At 41.0% G+C, this 17,624-nt stretch overlaps 1 protein-coding gene across 9 annotated transcripts in view; it reads left to right on the top strand.

Annotated features, from left to right (window-relative positions):
- Positions 1-17,624, top strand: part of CCDC141 (coiled-coil domain containing 141) — a 152,842-nt gene that overhangs the window by 47,326 nt on the left and 87,892 nt on the right. For all 9 annotated transcript variants that reach the window (XM_034785769.1, XM_034785770.1, XM_034785767.1 and 6 more), the window contains one exon: positions 5,746-5,865. In XM_034785769.1, the coding sequence (XP_034641660.1) occupies positions 5,746-5,865 (120 nt within the window). The remainder of the gene's footprint in view (positions 1-5,745; positions 5,866-17,624) is intronic.

The raw sequence follows: 17,624 nt of genomic DNA, 5'->3' as shown, positions 1-17,624 counted from the left end.
GAATGGGCGTTGACATCACAAATACCACCATTACAACTGATATCTACTGGCAACCTACCTACTGGTGATAGCTTGAGGAGATGGGCTGTAGCTCAGATAGAATGTTTATTCAACTTCTCATGCCCAGCTGTGGTCCAAGGTTGATGCAGACTAGCAGGCAGAGTCAGGTCCTTGCAATACTGTTCTAACTATGGACCTGTAAGGCGTCAGTCTGGCACCTTACGTAACATTCATGCACAATTATGGAACAGTAAATACTCTGGAAAATTAACTGGTAGAAATTTTATGACAAAGTATCTTTTTTTAGACTTATGCATATGCATTTTTAAGTACTGGTTCTCATAGCCTCACGGCAAATCTGAAGCCTAATATTTTGCTCTCCCTGTGTGTGCTGAACTCCCATTAATGTCAAGTGGAGTTCTACACATATAAGGAGAGCAGCCTATTGAACTCTCATTGACGCTAATGGAAGTTTGGGAGACATAGGGAGAGCCGCATATTGGAGTCAAGCCTGCTGTGAAGATGTGAGAGTAGATTTTTACCCCTAATACTGCCTGTGTTCTTTTTAAAGGATAAGTATAAAGCACAGAAGTCTCCCTGATCTGGTTTTGAAAGAGAAACTAAGCAAATGTAAAGATTACAATATATATTTCCTTGCCCCGAAGAACTAAAAATGCAACACCTTCGTTCTGCCTTGAATTCGAATGTGTGACGGTCTGATAAGCATAATCATAACATGTTTTTCTTTATCAGTATGTCAATATGTAAAAATGTACCTTGTTTTACATTTAAAGAGCTATCCTTCCTTTTCAGATACCGCAGCATCTTATTTTGCTGATAATCTCTTTCATTAATGAAAATCAGAGGCAGATTGGGCTATTTTGTGCATAATTAATTTTCTCGGCAAGAAGATTTATTAATGTAATTTTTCTCAATTGTGCCAGTAATGCATACATGAGACAAACAAATAAATTTAACTTAAGCTATTCATGGTCCCTTGGTAAAAGGTTGTGTCAAGGGCAGAGATAAGAGCTAAGTCAGATTTGTGGGACAGCATAACACACCCTCATCTGTAGTCCATGCAGACACACAGAAGAGAAATGATCCTTCTTTTTAAAGGAAAAATATTAACTAACGGTAGTTATCAGTTGTGTCATTAAGAAGGTAGAACTAACAGCCCTGTCACCTCTTGATGCTGGAATTCATTTGCTAGCAATTTAATTGATGTAAAAATAACGATGGCAGTGCAGTCATTTAAAGGTTCTGTTGAGGGATCTTTACCTGAATGAATGTAAACCCACTCTTTTCTCCTGCTGATCTTTACACGGTGGGCTTGGTTAATAGCTGTATGTTCTTTTTTACTGAAAGATGTTCAGCATGCAAGACTGGGGAAGTGATTTGACCACTATTGTCTTCATGATACAGTTTGGGGCCATAGCTGTGTTTGGAAGCTGTTTTCAAATATAGGCACAGGTTTCCATTTTTAGTACCAGGCACAGTATGAGCTGAGCAAACCATCAATGTCAGCATGCACAAGTATAATTGGGAATCTCCAACAGTGACTAATGCACCAGAACTGCTTGGATTTATGGAAGAACTGTCTAAACAATCTACGTATGCTCCTGATAGGCTCTTTTCTGATTTTCCAAAAGCTGTGTCCCCTATGGTCTCTGCTGCTTCTGCTGCCCACTAGAGTGAAGGAAAAACACTGAGTTTCAACACTGGCAGGTTAGAGACAAACCTAGACGTTTTCACCTAATTCATAAGCAATTAAAAATGTGCTAGCTACCTGGGGTAAAATCTTGGCCCGATTGAAGTTAATGGGAGTTTTCTGAACACCCCTCCCCCCTGCCCCTGGTGTATTTATAATTCTCATCTCCTGTGATGTCATTTATTCTACTACTGATATACTAATGCATACACAAATGTTTCATGCAAGAACACACCTTTCACAGATCCATCACTGATGAAAATTAAGCTTGTATTCTTGACCAATTTTTTTTTTTTTTTGCATATCATCATCAGACTGGGATCAATAGTAATAATACCCAGGACTTTTCATCTTCAAACATTAAACTCTCCCAACACTCCTGTGAGAGACAGAAAGAAAAGATTGTCTTCCTATTAGAGAAGGGGAAATAGAGGCAGACTTGGGATGACAGAAGTCAGTATCAGAACCAGGAGTGAAACTCAGAACTTCTTAGCTAAGTTCTCTAGGTTTTGTGTCTCCTGCCGTTGGATTCCTTATTCTAATTTTAACAAGTCTGTTATTTATGTTATAGGAGAGAGAGGGTGTTTTGCAGAAGTGGAATAATGGAACAAAATCAAACACATTTATTTATTTATGGTCAGTTGCAAAACTGACCTGTTGCAAAACTCCAATGAAGTGAAAATCAATACTGTTCTAGTTCACTGACTTTCAAATTGTCTGATGCCATGAACCCCTTCTCTAATTGTTGAAAACATCATGGACCCCCCGTGCATTTACACTTGTATCAGGGGAAGTCCAGGCACCATGTGATCTTTCCAAAAGCCCTTTTTGGACACAGTTTGACAATGCCTATTCTAGCTGGCACTATTTTAGGGCTTATCTACATGGGGAAATTTGCTGGCAGAACTCTACTGCTATAATTATATCGCTATAGTTATAGTGGTATAACTACAGTGGTATCATTCTAACAGTATATTTTTGTTGGTGTCCCAGCGTATAAAGCTCTTATTGTTCAACAAAAGCACTCCTTCATGTTTTACTTCAGACAGTTACAGAAAACTACCTAATCTCCTCCCTGTTCACGTATTTTCTGTTGTCTCCGATCTTTATCTTCACTACAGGGTTAACTCAGGTGATTGGTACCTAGGTCTGAACAGCTGGATTAGTCTAGCCCAGGTGTGAGCTGCCACATGGCAAAGCCTTACCTGAATTATTATGTCCTTACCAGTGCTGTGCTCATCTGTGTCACTAAGACTTCAGGGGGCATGTCCCATAGTTATCCTTTAGCAAACTAAGCCACTCTATGATGCTTTTCCAGTGACTCATGGGAGCATTTGTCTGTCCTTGGCACAAGGGGGGAACTGTGGGGAGGCACTGGAAGACTGTCTGCACTTGAGTGGTTTGGCCTGTGTCCTGACTCCAAAGTGGGCAGGTTTCAATCCCAAGTGAAAGCCTCATTCAGATTTTAGCCTAGGGCCCCAGGCAAGCCAGCTATCCTGGGTTTAAAGCACCACTGAACTTGGATGAGATGTTTTTGTGTGTGGATGGGTAAAAGTTAGGGGTAACATTCATGGAAGTGCTTAAGATAACTCTGCAATTACCATTTTTTAACTTATAACAGTTTCCAGGTACCGATAGGAATCCTTTAACTCCTACTTCCATGGGTAATTTACAGCAAATATTGTGGTCAATAGCATGCTGTAAGGCAGTCATGCACTCAGGGTTTTAAAAAATTTAGTGGTTTTGTTTATCAGGCAATCAACATGCCCTGTAGCTTGTGCACAAAAAACAAAAGCTTACCAAAAAGAAATTTCTGAAAAAATAGAATTCTGTGGGCTTCTGTCTTAAAAAACACCAAAGATAGCTCTGACATAATCTTACACTGCTAATATCACTCATTGACATCTGCAGTACTTAAACCCCAACTGCTTACACTCTTGATAATTAAAATAGACATTGCCAAGTGGCTAAGGGGTGAGCTTCTTACTGTAACAGAGTTAAAGATTTTATTACTCCTCTGCTCAAGCCTATAGAAGCATGAGTTTGTTTTGGCAAACAGCCAGTATTTTCCATAGAAAAGAAAATTGCCTCAATTTACAGGGAAATTCTTCTTTCCCCTGTATCATACACTTTCAATTTTATTTTGATAGATGTGAAGTACATGTTTTGTATGTCTTCTTCCAGTATAAATGTTTTCATAGTTTTGCATTGGTAAGTGTATGTTTGAGGGGATGAGGAAAGGAAAGGCTTCACAGTTCAAAATTTTGGTCTGATCCCTATGTTTAAAATTTGATTTGATTCAGTCAGGTATGTAAACATTACTCCAAGACTCCATTGGGCTTCCACTCATCCCTTCATTCTACGTAATCAACTTTCTTCCTTATAGGTCTGTCTTCATCAAAGGGTGACTTGTACAGCTCTAACCCCATTTTTGAGAGCACAAAATAACTAGTGTCATGCTGTATTCCAGAGATGGGCCTGGTCCAAATGCCTCTAATGCTGATCAAAGTGTCAATCTGAACTTTGTGACTTGGGTCCACCTCTACCACAAACCTTCCACTGAGAATGAGAGCTTGTGAGAGCTCATCTCCCCTTGAAAATGAAAATACCATATGCATTACCAAATGTGAATGGCTTTTGTGACAATAGTTCTCTCTTAGGATGACCAGACAGCAAATGTGACAGCAAATCAGGACAGGGGGTGGGAGGTAGTAGGAGCCTATATAAGAAAAAGACCCAAAAGTTGGGTCTATAAAATCAGGACATCTGGTCACTCAATTCTCACTTCACACTACCTTGGTTTTTGTTCAAATAATTAAAGAGAATTATTTTATGAATTGTGTTTTTTTGAAGCAGGGCACATACAAAACTCCCATATGTTTTTGTTTGTAACATATATCACCAGGATAGTGTGCAGAAAAACGAGGTCCACGGTGTATCAATAAATAACTTGGAGGCGCTTAAGAAAGTAGTTTTGAGACTCTGCCATCAAATTAAAATTTAATTACATTAATAATCTGTTTACTTTCCTAGCTCCATTGAAGTCCTTAGGTAATTTGCCCACTGTATTATTTCAGATCTGTTGAAAGCATTTTTTGTTATAAAGGTTCTTTTGCTTTTTAGAAAAATACAGAATGAAATAAAATTTAAAAAAGGCCTCCACAGAAGCAGATCTCAGGAAATTCTTAGAGACATGCTTTCAAGTCTATATTCTTCCTACTGTACAAAGGAGTTTTAAATGTGATACATAGAATATGGTGGTGGCTTTGCAAGACTTGGAAAAGATTGGAGCAGGTCTTGTAGGTACTAACTGATTCCCAGTACTATTTTAAAATGCAAAGCTTCGCTCAGGGATCTTTGCCATGTGTTGTTCACAAAGAATGTATAAGGTACCTATTGTGCATCAAGTAGAAGTACATGCAAGTCATTCTGTGCAATTTATGAGATACATTAACTACTGCATTTGTTTGCTCAATATTCTTGTTACAGTCAATCTAGCAAGCTGTAATTGTTTTTTGGAATACAAAAGATTACTCTATATAATGCAGTACAGTAGCTTCATTGAATTATTGAAGTTATAGTTAGAAAAGACCTATCAGGTCATCTAGTCATTGCTTTTTATGCATCATTGTAAATATGTTCAGATTTATAGTCACCTACTGTACACGAAAGAGCATTTTTCCTAGGAAAAAATGTATGATTTCTTTACCATTTTAGACTATGTATGTCGTCTTCCCCATGTTACTACTACCTGATTTTTCTTTTCCTTCAATCTCACCCACTGTACTGATTGACAAATCATTAGACATACTTTATGAAAAACAAGTCTTGTTTTGTTACATATATTCCCATTTCATGTAGGTATATGAACTTTTGAATTAAAACATGAAAACACAGTGCTATGTATCTAAAATTGGGGCTTAATTTATAGACAAAGTTGGTTTACTTAATACACCTGAAAGGTTGGACAATTATTTCTCACCTTTTGAAATTCTTCTCAACTCTTGAAAATCTCATTTTTCTTTTTTATCTAGGTAACATCTTGGTACAGGAAAAATATAAGTGATTATCTACATAAGCAAAATCTAGGCTCATCTTTAACAGAAAATGAAGAGCTACTTCATGAGCACATGGAAATGGAATTCAAGGCTAAGGTAAGAAATATGAAAATATTAAAGGAAAAAACTAACATACATTTTATATATGTGTGTGTGTGTGTGTGTGTGTGTGTGTACAGTCTGTATGTTTGTGTATATGAGAAAGAAAAGTTTTATTTTAAATATAACTAGTATTACACACACAATGTTCTTGGTACCATTTTTCTCACCCTAGCTTTTCCTCTATTCATGAGACTATAAAGCAATGACAAAGTAATTGTACATTTTGTTTAACTACCACCTTTCAATATAGTGGCCAAATAACTAGATGTGTTGTTTAGAAATAAAAACAACATTGCAAGGGCTTAAGGGAAGTAGTTAAACAATTTGGGAAAGTTTTGATAATGGTAAAAATAGGTGGCCAGTCACTATTACAGTAATGCTTTGTCACTGAAATCTGCAGATCATGTGGCAACAAAGTAGGTATAACATAGGTTTCAACAGGAATTTTTAGCAATATGTCTGAAATAACATGATGGGACAATTTTATTCCTCTGCTGCATAAATGATGAGGGTGGGGTTAAAGATTATGTTGATATGAAAAAGAAATGTATTTACAAACCAGAGAGCATAAATATTAGACCTCTCTTGCAGTTACTTAATTTTGATGTAAATGTAATAGTGCTCTGAAGTGCTGGTACAATATAGTGAAAATTGCTCGGTGTGCCATTTTGGACTGGTTGTGTTCAGAGAACTTGGCTCACAGAGCAGGCCTGTTTTGTGCTAAAGACCTTTGTTCATATAAAAATGTAAGTTTTTGAAAGGTGACTGAACATACCAGACTGACGAGGTTTCTGAATGGCTGGAGTTATATCTTCTTTAAGCTTTAGACCATCAATTTGTTTCTATAATTTATAGTTATCTGCTTCAGTGCTACCAGGTAAGCAGGGAAAAATGCACTTCTAATGCCATCCCAAGTATCTCATACATCCTATTTGAAGTCACAGTATTTTTTTCTAGAAAACATTGGTTCTTAACGGCATATCCCCACGTTCTGCTGCAGGCTGCACACTGCTGTGAATACTAGCAGTGATGGGGTTAAACAATAATGATTGAGTCACAGGGCATTTCCAGAGGAATATTATGACCTGCTGGGAGAAATTGATGGTCTGGAGTGCCATCAAGGATCACTGAATCGAGCTAGTCGTTAATCCCAAGGAAATTCACTGCACTGAAGTTGTTATTGCAGTTTACTATATCAGTTGAAGAAATACCATAACCCATGTTTTAAAAAATAATAAAATATGAATTTTCAGTCTGAACAGCAGTGGACCTTGAGGCCTCAAGGAACTATCACAATAAAATAATTTTATTTATTTATTGCTTATCTAAATAACTCTTCCCCTATATATTAGCTAATCAGGTTGTTTGAATCATCCCACAGTATCTCATTCTTCGTCTAATGTTGATTAGCATTGGAAGCTTTCCGTACAGAGTCATAACTTAGTGCAGCTTACCTTTATCCTTCTGTTGTTATTGTTGGCAGCATGTTCTAGCTCAGGGAAATCAAGTGGACTGAGTAGATCTTGCGGAATATATGCCATGCTTCTGATGTGAAATGTGGACACACAAGCTAGCTTAAGCTGCACACAGCAAATGTATTGCAGAAAGATGAGCTACAGGTCTGTGTATCTGTTACCTTTTCATTGTACTAATGATATTACAAGCAGTGGGAAAGAGAAATTTGACACTTTGCTACATTTTATTTCCAGCTTGAATATTCAAATGAGTGTTTCTGTAAAATTTGTTAGAATGGTAGAAGCTTATACTAGACATACTGATGTTATGCCTCGATGGCAGAAGCACACTGAAACATAAGCTGATACCAAGTTCAGAGGTGCTGCCAGTTCAGGCTAAGTAATATCAGCCCAGTTTCTTCTACAGCACCTCCCTGTTCGTGACTCCACAGTGGAACATGTCCTTGTATCTGTAAGTCCCCAGTCCCTAGTCTTTTGTGAAACCTTCCATCTGATATAAGGTTATCATCTCTTATCTCCAAACTGTGATGTCCCTTTAATGATGTAGCAGGCTCATTTCTGTATCTCAGGATCCAATAGTCACACCATAACTCAGTTCGATGAAGGCCAGCTCTGATGGACTTCTCAAAAACAATTTACACACCCACACAGGCTGTCATCTGAAATGTGCTCCTGCCCTCCCCTTCCATCTCTCTTTCCCACATATATATGAATATGTATAGGATGACCATGCATCCCGTTCTGGCCGGGACAGTCCCTTTTTATAGCCCTGTCCCAGCCATCCCAATATTTTTGGCAAAAGAGGGCATTTGTCTCATTTGCTGTTGCCAACTGATCAAGTTGGCAACAACAAATGGGACAAATGCCCACTTTTGTCAAAAAAGTGTGGTGTGGTGCAGAGGAACCTGCACGCGGGCAAATGGAGATGCTAGCCCCGTGTAGGGGGGAGGCTGGGCTGAATGAGGGGGCAGGCAGGGTTCCAGCGACCAGCAACAGCCTCAAATGGGGAGCTGGCAGGGTTCAAGTGACCAGTGACAGTTGGGGAGGGGCACCTCGGGTGAGCAGCTGGGTGGGGCCTCAGGGGGCAGGGCCTCAGGCGAGTGGCTGGGGCCAGCCCCATGCAGTGTCCCATTTTCCCTTTTGGAAATATGGTCACCTAAATATGAGCCTTTTTACCACTTTTTAAATGCTTATTTAAATGTCCCCAAAGAGCTATGGCCTCAACCTTCAATTGCAGGATTTTGAATCTGCAATATTTTGCAGCTCTTAGGACAGCCTCCAAAATCTGATGCTCTCCCTGGATAAGATCACTACATTTTAAATTTCTGCACTGTACATGCAATCCTGTTCTGATTGTTTGTAACTGGAGAAAGCTTTCTTCATGCTAAATCACGTTTTGGTTGTCATTACATTGTAGCAGCTCCAGATGTACGTCTGATCATCATTTCTGGTATAGTTTACAGCAAATGCTGTGCTAGGTTCGATCATCATTACAGTTCAGTCTCTCCTGCCTGGTTTGCCAGCTGTTACACTTGCAGATTCAGGGTATTGCCTAATGAAGTATCCTTTATTAGTACTTTTACAAATTTAAAATATGTATGTTTATAAAACCTCACTATGAAAGTGTTACAGGAAGCTCAAATCTCTGCAGAAAACAACATCCTACTTCCCAGAACTGAGCTAGAAGCAAAATTACATATATTCATAGATTTTTAGACCAGAAAGGATCATTCTGATCCTCTAGTCTGCTGACTAAAGAATTTCACCAATAATTCCTGCATCAATCCCTTATCTTGTGATTGAGTTACAGTTTATTTCTCAAAAAGATACCCAATCTTGATTTTAAAACTTCAAGCAATGGAGAGTCCATCATATCTTTGGTGAGTTGTTATAATGGCTAATTACCATCAGTGTTCCCCTTACATTTTTGTGTCCTATTTATTGTCTGAGTTTGTTCAGCTCCATCTTCCAGCCCATTAGATCTTGTTAATGCCTTTGTCTGCTAGACTGAGGAGCCCTCTACTGTCAGAAATCTCCCAGGGTGTATACTTGATCAAGATCCCTTTTACCCTGATGCTTGATAAGCTAGATAGACTTAGGAAACTCATTCGCTTTAAGGCAGCTTTTCCCTATCTCAAATAATACTTGCCTCGTTTTTCGGAACCCTTTCCAATTTTTCAACATCCTTTTTGAAGTGTGAATGCCAGAACTGGACACATTATTCCATTAATGGTCTCACCAGTGCTATAGACATAAATAATATCCATTATGACCCCTAAGTCCAGAGTCACTCCTTCACTGGATGCAGTCCTCCATCTTCTAAATGTGACCTACATTCTTTGTTCCCAGATGTATGAACTTGCAGTTGGCTGTATTGAAATACATGTTATTCAAATGAATCCAGCTTGCATAGGGATCCAGATCAGTCTGCAATTCACCTGTCATCATTTACCATTCCACTAATTTTTGTATCATCTGTGAACTTTATCAAACAATTTTTTTGTATTTCCTTCCAAATCATTGATCTAGATCTTGAATAGCATTGAGCCAAGAAATAGAGTCGTGGAAAAATAGAACACAAGCATTTTGCGCTGCTTTCTGTAGAACAAACATTTTTCTCTAAAAGAATTAAGTCTACATTCACATTGAAAGACTCTTAACGTATATCAACACTTTCAAGTGCTACAACTATCCAGCCTAATGCACTTTTGAGAGGATGGCAGTATCCCCGAGGAGCACTATTTTGCAGCACAGCCTGCTACAAGATGCTCAAATGGAGATTAGTTTGCTTTTTTGAATGGCAGAATTGAACCCTGTATTGTTGTAAATTCCAGCTGGGAGCACATGCTTAGAAACTGTGTAAAAAATGTGCCTACCCCACATTCAGGTCTTTGCTGAGCACCTTGTATTTTGGAGTTACCTGGGTTGTTTTCAAATTGATAAAATTATTGCTACATGCCATTCTTTTCCTAGTCTCTGACCTGTCTGTTGCTTGAACTGAACATTCATTATATATCATGACTGCTTTACCAGTGATACGTAATGAAATTGAAAAACACCCACAGAAAGTATTGCTTTAGTAAATCAAGCTCACATTATCTGGGATGATTACTAGATGAACCAAGAAAGCTATAAAATACTATATAAGACGACGGCACTGCTGCATATCATCGTATTTAAACAAAAAGATATCTGAAGCTGAAAAATCTCAAAGCAGAAGTTGTCTAAGTCTCCAAATAGTAAAACAACTATATTAATTTTTCAAAATTCTTCTATTTTCTTTTAATGAACAGCTTGTTTTGTGTGTCTGATTCTTTACTGTTCTAACCAATTAAAAGCCGGCATCAGTTTTTGCAGCACATAAATTGGAAACAGTCTCATTAGTAATAGGAAAACAAGTAAAATTGAATTTTTCTGGAATCATCATAACTATAGTTAGAATTACTTCCCCCACTGGAACTCTCTTTAGTCTCCAACTTGTGTTCTAATTAAAAAATGATCAGTGTTCTGCACTAACTTCAGAATGTAATTTCTATCACCTCAGAATTAGGTATAGGAACAGTCATAAATGCAAGTTCCTGTCAGATAATATAGGGAAGATGCGGGAAGATCCTTTCAGTTCATGTTTGAGAAATACTGCAAGGGGGACTTTACATCAGACCCAGATAAGTGTACTTTCTGTAGCTTTGTGGTTAACTGGAGAATGTCTGAATAGTCCTTAAAAGGCACCAATAACTTACTGTCTTAGTTGCCTTCCTGGAAAATATCATAGCATTCCATCAACTCAGTAATAAAATGTGCTTGCTGCATCCTTCCATCCAGCTAGATGGAAGAAAAGGGGCATTGTCCCTTTAAAGTGTCCCCTACAACGGGTGGGGAAGAGAGGGTTACTCAGGGGCTATCTAGTAAGTATTTGCAGAGTTGGGCTCTTTATACATACAAGTATGTGATGTTGTGTGGGCCTATAGAGAAGATAACGGTACTTATTGAAAATAAGCACATCAGTACTTCTACTTTGGCTCCAGTGGTAGAGACCTTACGTCTTGGAAGGGTTTTCAGTCCCTCAGCTCCCCAGCTATGCAAGTATGATTTATATATAGCAGTACCATGCATAGCCCTATCCTGGAACACTGCAAGATTGGTGTAGAGTTCATTTGCTCCTAAAAAACCTCTCTGACCCACCTTAGCATAGTTGTATTTAGATTATATTTACAGGCCCAAAGAGTCAAAGGTGTTGACAAGACTGTGTCACTGTCTATGACATACCAGGGTACAATCCAGACTAATGAGCAGCTGTGTCACCCCTCCCCTGTAACCTGGGGTGCCCTTTAGAATGCCTTGCTGCTGTAGCCACCAGCAGGCAAGTCACTCCCAGCTATGCTTCTTTGTGTGTTGCAGCCTGTCAGCCATGCTCTTGCTCTTACCAGCTTTGGTTATACTGCAGGATGATCACCAATATAACCAACATAGCCCAGAAACATATGTCCTGTACTGCCCAGCCCTCTTCTAGACAGTACAAATATACTGAAGCCATTATTCCTTTAAGGGAATAACATGCACACAACTTGTTACCCCAGATGGAGTTACTCAGACACTTCCACGTGAACACACTGGATTAGATAAAGCAATAAATGAAGTTTACTAACAACAAAGAGAAAGCTTTCAAGTGAGTACAAGTAATGAGCCATAAAAGTAAAAAATGGTTGCAAGAAAATAAAGGTAAAATGCTTACTAGTGCCTAACTTAACAAACTACATTAGATTCAAAGCAACAAGTTTTCTCACCACATGCTTTCAACAGTCTTACCCTGACCAAACTCTTTAGGTCAGGGCACCTCCCCCAGAGCATCCAGCGGCTGCTGCCTTTGTTTCCTCAGGTGCAGTGAATGCAATGGGAGACAAAGGGGTGCCTTGCAGTGTTTGACTCTCCTTTTTAGTTTGTCCTCCCTCTTGAAAAACATTTCCAGCTAAGACCCAGGGGAACAAGAGTCCATGTGGAAGGATATTCCCTGCTGAATTTTTTCACCTGTTTGAACTTTCTTTGTCTTCCCTTCCTGCTTGATGACTCTCTTCACTGCTTAAATGCAAATTAAGGCAAGCACACAGTCCTTTGTTTAGGACAGACCTATTTGCCAACTTCTGTTTGGGCAGGACCAATGGTGCACGTAAAATTCATGTCTTACCGGTAGGTGGGGCAGCCACCAGCTAAGCGGGGACACGTGACCTTCCCATGTGAGTCCTCAACCCCCAGTCCGGGGCATCCACACTCTCCCCATGCCCTCCCCCCATCCATCCCATATTACCCGGGGTAGGAGGGCTCTGTCCTCCTGCTGTTGCACCAGAGAGACAGCTGGTGGGGCGAGGCTGGGAGCTGGAGGTACAGCTGCCAGAGGAGCTACCAGTGTTCTGCTCCTTTCCCTGCTTGGAGGGGCAGCAGTGGGGAAAGGAGCAGAACTCCCAGCACTGCCCCCTGCCCTTCCAGGCACGGAGCTATGTCTCTGTCCTTCCTCGTACTACAGCAGCAGCCTCGCTGGAGACAGGGCTGGGGGATGAGGCTGGCAGGGCCGCCCAGAGGGGGGAGCAAGTGGGTCAATGTGCCCTAGGCCCCCGCAAGCCCTGGCCCGGTGGCGGTCCGGGTCTTCGGCGGCAGGGGCCCTGCGAGCCGTGGCCCGGTGGCGGTCCAGGTCTTCGGCGGCATTTCGGCGGCGGGGGGTCCTTCAGTGCTGCCGAAGACGCAGAGCGACTGAAGGGCCCCCCGCCGCCAAAGTACCGCCGAAGACCCGGACTGCCGCCAGGTGAGTACAAGCGCCACAGCTCCCCCGCTTTGCCCCAGGCCCCCTGAATCCTCTGGGCAGCTCTGGAGGCTGGGGGTGGTACAGCCATTGGAGGAGCTTCCAGCATTGTGCTTCTTTCCCTGCTGCCCCTCCCACCGGGGAAGGATCAGAACCCCCAGCCCTGCCCCCCAACCCTCTCCTCCGGCGGTGCTGCTCCTGTGTCTTTCTGGTATGCCGTACCAGCTATAAATAGCTTGCTGGTACAGTGTACCAGCCTACTTGCACTGCTGGGCAGGACTGTGGGGTTGGAACATGTGTTAATAACGCCACAGAGGGGAAACTTATACAGTGTTGCCACATACATTTGGCCATGACAATACTGACCTGTAAATAGAGTTTTCAGATGATACCTTACAAAGTGTACTTTGTACAAAGATTATTACAGTAGTGTGTAGGGTATGAATACAGGGGTGTATTACGTCTCACTGTCCAACATTAAACAGTGTTAAACAAGGTTCAGGGCTTGATATACATAGACCTCAGCCTGATTAGTGCCATGGCAAACACACCATTAAACATCATATTAGTCTTTTATTAAAGATACAGAGAAGGAGGAAAAACAATTAAAGCATTTGAAATGTAAAATATTAAGTAAGGTTTTCATTTTTACAACCTGCCTGGTTCCCATTCTCTTTAGCTGGAAAGGGTTTTTAGAAGGACAGTTTGACAGTCTCTTAGAGGGTATTAAAGATGGTACTGTCCTTTTGGGGAAAAGAGAAGTTAGTTGAGTTGGAGCTGTCATTGTTGCTGTTGAAGTCTTATCCCATTTCCTAGAAGACAAAAAAAAAAAAAAAACCCCAACCACATACACAGACTGGGAGAGAAAAGAACAGCAAAGAGAGAAAATACAGCTTTGGTCTCTGGCTCTCACTTGCAACCTCTCTGCTGGAAAAACAGACATAGCACATGGTCTTATCAGCCATTCTGAGGCCTTGTCTACACTACAGGGGAAATTTGATCTAAGCTTCGCAATTTGAGTTACGTGAATAGTGAATAGCTTAGATCTCCTTACCACGGTGTCCACACTACACAATGTCGACAAGAGACGCTCTCCCATCAACTCCCCCTACTCTTCTCGATATGGTGGAATACAGGAGTCGACAGGAGAGCGATCTGCGGTCGATTTAGCGGTTCTTCGCTAGACCCGCTAAATTGATCTCCAATGCATCGACCTCTGCTCATTGATCCCCAGTAAGTGTAGACAAGTCCTGACAGCTGGAACACTTGTATCAGACTGAGCTGTTTAGGGCATTACATTTTGTTGCCTCTTTCTAGTGACAGGTTTATAAGAGCAAAATACACAATTTTGTCTGGCTAAACCAGACTCTTATTAGACAAAAGGAAAAAGGAGAGGGAAGGGAAACAGCAGAAATAAGGTGGGAAGGAAAAGGCCACATACGATGGGGGAAAGGGGGAGAAAAGAGAGAGAAATCTAACATCCTGGTTGTGTTTGGGATTCAGCCGAAGCTCATAAAGGTGGTGATGTCATCTGGGTCCCTCTCCCTAGCCCAGTCTGGTCAGGACATCTCTCAGGTTCAGGAAGATGGAGGCCCATGGTCCCAGGAGACAGTGTGGATAGCAGCCATTATGGTGACTCTTGTGCCAGTAGCCAATTTCTCCCCCAAACTCTTTCTTTAAGGACCCCACAAGGGAGTAATGGGTGGAATAGCTAATCCCCTGATTATTTTGTCCACCAATTATGCCTAGTTTCTGATATATCAGTTTTGGTTCACTGACTTTTGGTCTCATGGTGTCTTGTTTACCAGGCATGATCTTAACACAGTCCTTGAATTATATAGGTTGGCCTTTTTGTTTGGACTAATTTAGTCTTTCTGTCTCGCTTTTGTCCTATCAATCTTTGTTATGGGTTATTCTGACCTTTTCATAAACTTTCACTCACTTTTCACAGCTGAGCTCACAGTTAGGGTAAGTTTGTCAGGTCAGTTATCTCAACAGGACCCACAGGTGCTGCATTTGTTGAGCTCCTTGGGACAAAGTCTGGTCTTGACCTTTAGCTTGCTGGTCCAGTGCTTCTACCTAGTGATTTGGGTGACTAAATGATACACAGCCCTATGGCTTCTAGAACATTAACATTATACTGAACAGAAATCAAGGACCAAACAGTTATTAGAAGGAACAAATGCTTATGAAAGGAAAGGGCAGGGTTAAATTAAAAGACCAGTAACTACAAAAAAGAAAATGGATGTAATTGATTCTAGCTGAGGAATAGTCCCTGGAGTTGGAAGGTTAGAAGGAAATATGACCTCTTGAACATTGTGACCTAAACTTTCAGCCAGGCTGAGTCTCAGCCTCCCTTACACAGATGCAGTTTGTGCCCGTGTAATCTGGGCATGAAACTTTTCATCCTGAAAGTCTGTTGTGGGCACCATTAAAAGTATCTGTGCCCCTGTCTGACTTGCACCTGTAACCTGGCAGTGGCAGATTCAGTTATTTAGGTTGGTGCCTAGAATTTAATTACAGATGCAAAGTTACAGGAAGAAATTTTACAGGCACAAACTGGGCTTTAGAAAGGCACTCACTGATTTGAAAATTTGGCCTTACGTATACTACTGGGTACTGTAGAAGGGATTACTTCACCACATAGCCTGACAAATACGTATTTAATTAGTTTGAACTTTAATTATTACCTGTAATATCACAAACCTATGTCACATTCATTTTTTTGCAAAGATTTCTCATTCTCATGTCAGATTGTTCCAGGATCCATGTTTGTTTCGGGTATTAGGGTCGTAAGAAGCAAAGGTTTAAAAAAACCAGCTCATTTGCCCCGCAGTAGTACACTACAGCTTATGTCCGCAAAATTTGTCATTCGGGGGTGTGAATAAACCATCCCCCTTGAGCGACATAAATTACCGATACAAGCACTAGTGTGCACAGCACTACGTCGGTACGAGAGCTTCTCCCGCCGACATAGTTTCTGCCAGTCACAGAAGTGGTTTTATTTTGCTGATGGGAGAATTCTCTCCTGTTGGCATAGAGCAGGGGTGGGCAAACTTTTTGGCCTGAGTGCCATATCTGGGTATGGAAATTGTCTGGCGGGCCATGAATGCTCATGAAATTAACAATTCAGAGATATTCAAATAAACTTTATTTAATAAAGATACATTTTAATGGAAATAAACATTAAACCTTCCTTACTTTGTTATGATGGTATATTTATAATAGTATTACAATAATTAAACCAAACTTACCTCCTTTCCACGCCCTCTTTGATTAATGTGAACAATGCAACTGGCACTTCCTGGCCACCTACTCTTTATTTTATCCTCAACAATGGAAAATGAACACTAGTAAAACAGCAGAGTGACCTAAGAGAACAAGTAGCAGGCACGTGGGCTTGCACGTTCCGGGCTCTGATGGCATGTGAGGCACATTTGGGAATTAGGTTGTGCAGCCGCAGTAACGTGTGCCTTCACTCAGGTTCCACCTGAACATGTGGGAGCATCAGGTGGGCAGAGCGGGGCAAACCCCCGGCCCCGCTCCCTGGCCATAGCGGGGCAAGCCCCCAACCCTGCTCCCTGGCCGGATCGCCGGAGTGGGGCAAGCCGCTAACCCCCTCCTGGGGGGCCGGTTAAAAGGTCTGAGAGGCCAGATGCAGCCCGCAGGCTGTAGTTTGCCCACCCCTGACATAGAGCATCTTCGCCAGACACACGGCAGTGGCGCAGCTGCGTCGGTACAGCTGCAACGCTGTACGTGTAGACATGCCCTTAGGAATAACAGGGATTTTTATGTTTTCCTTCAGCTGAAGCAGTAGGTGTATCTACTTACTTCAGGCAATTACGTGAGAAGTTTTTGAAAACCCACAGCATTTTGTGAAGAAAAAGTTTGAGGCTTTTATTTTAAAATTAACATAATTTCACTTTCTTGTCTATCCGCTCTAATCCTCTTAAAAGAACAAAATCAATCAAGGGATCCAGAAGGAGCTCAATTTCCTTTCCAAATGGAAGAGTGAAAGCTACAGTTTAAAAGGCTACTACTGTGAGAGGAAAAATGAGAATAATGGCATGACCTGTGGAGACACACTGAGCACAGGTATATACAGTGCCATGTGTCTTTAATGGGTCAGAGATATTCGCATATCTCTGTCAAACTGAAAAGTCAAGATAATGGCAGGCTTTGTGTTCTTTCTGGTGGAGACAAGTAACAGAAATATTGTATTGCCAAGTGACAGACCGTTATAGCATTAACGCTTAGAAGGCTGAAGAACAGACAGAACTGACAAGGATTTTCTCCACTGAGTTTCCATACCCTTGATAAACCTTTCCTTATAAAAAAGAAAATTATAAAATTGCATACTAAAAATAACAGGAGTACTTGTGGCACCTTAGAGACTAACAAATTTATTAGAGCATAAGCTTTCGTGGACTACGGCCCACTTCTTCAGATGCATATAGAATGCATCCGAAGAAGTGGGCCGTAGTCCA

The sequence above is a fragment of the Trachemys scripta genome, chromosome 11 (assembly GCF_013100865.1).
Source record: "Trachemys scripta elegans isolate TJP31775 chromosome 11, CAS_Tse_1.0, whole genome shotgun sequence".
Lineage (NCBI taxonomy): Eukaryota > Metazoa > Chordata > Testudines > Emydidae > Trachemys > Trachemys scripta.
This window is presented reverse-complemented; position numbering and strand designations above follow the sequence as displayed.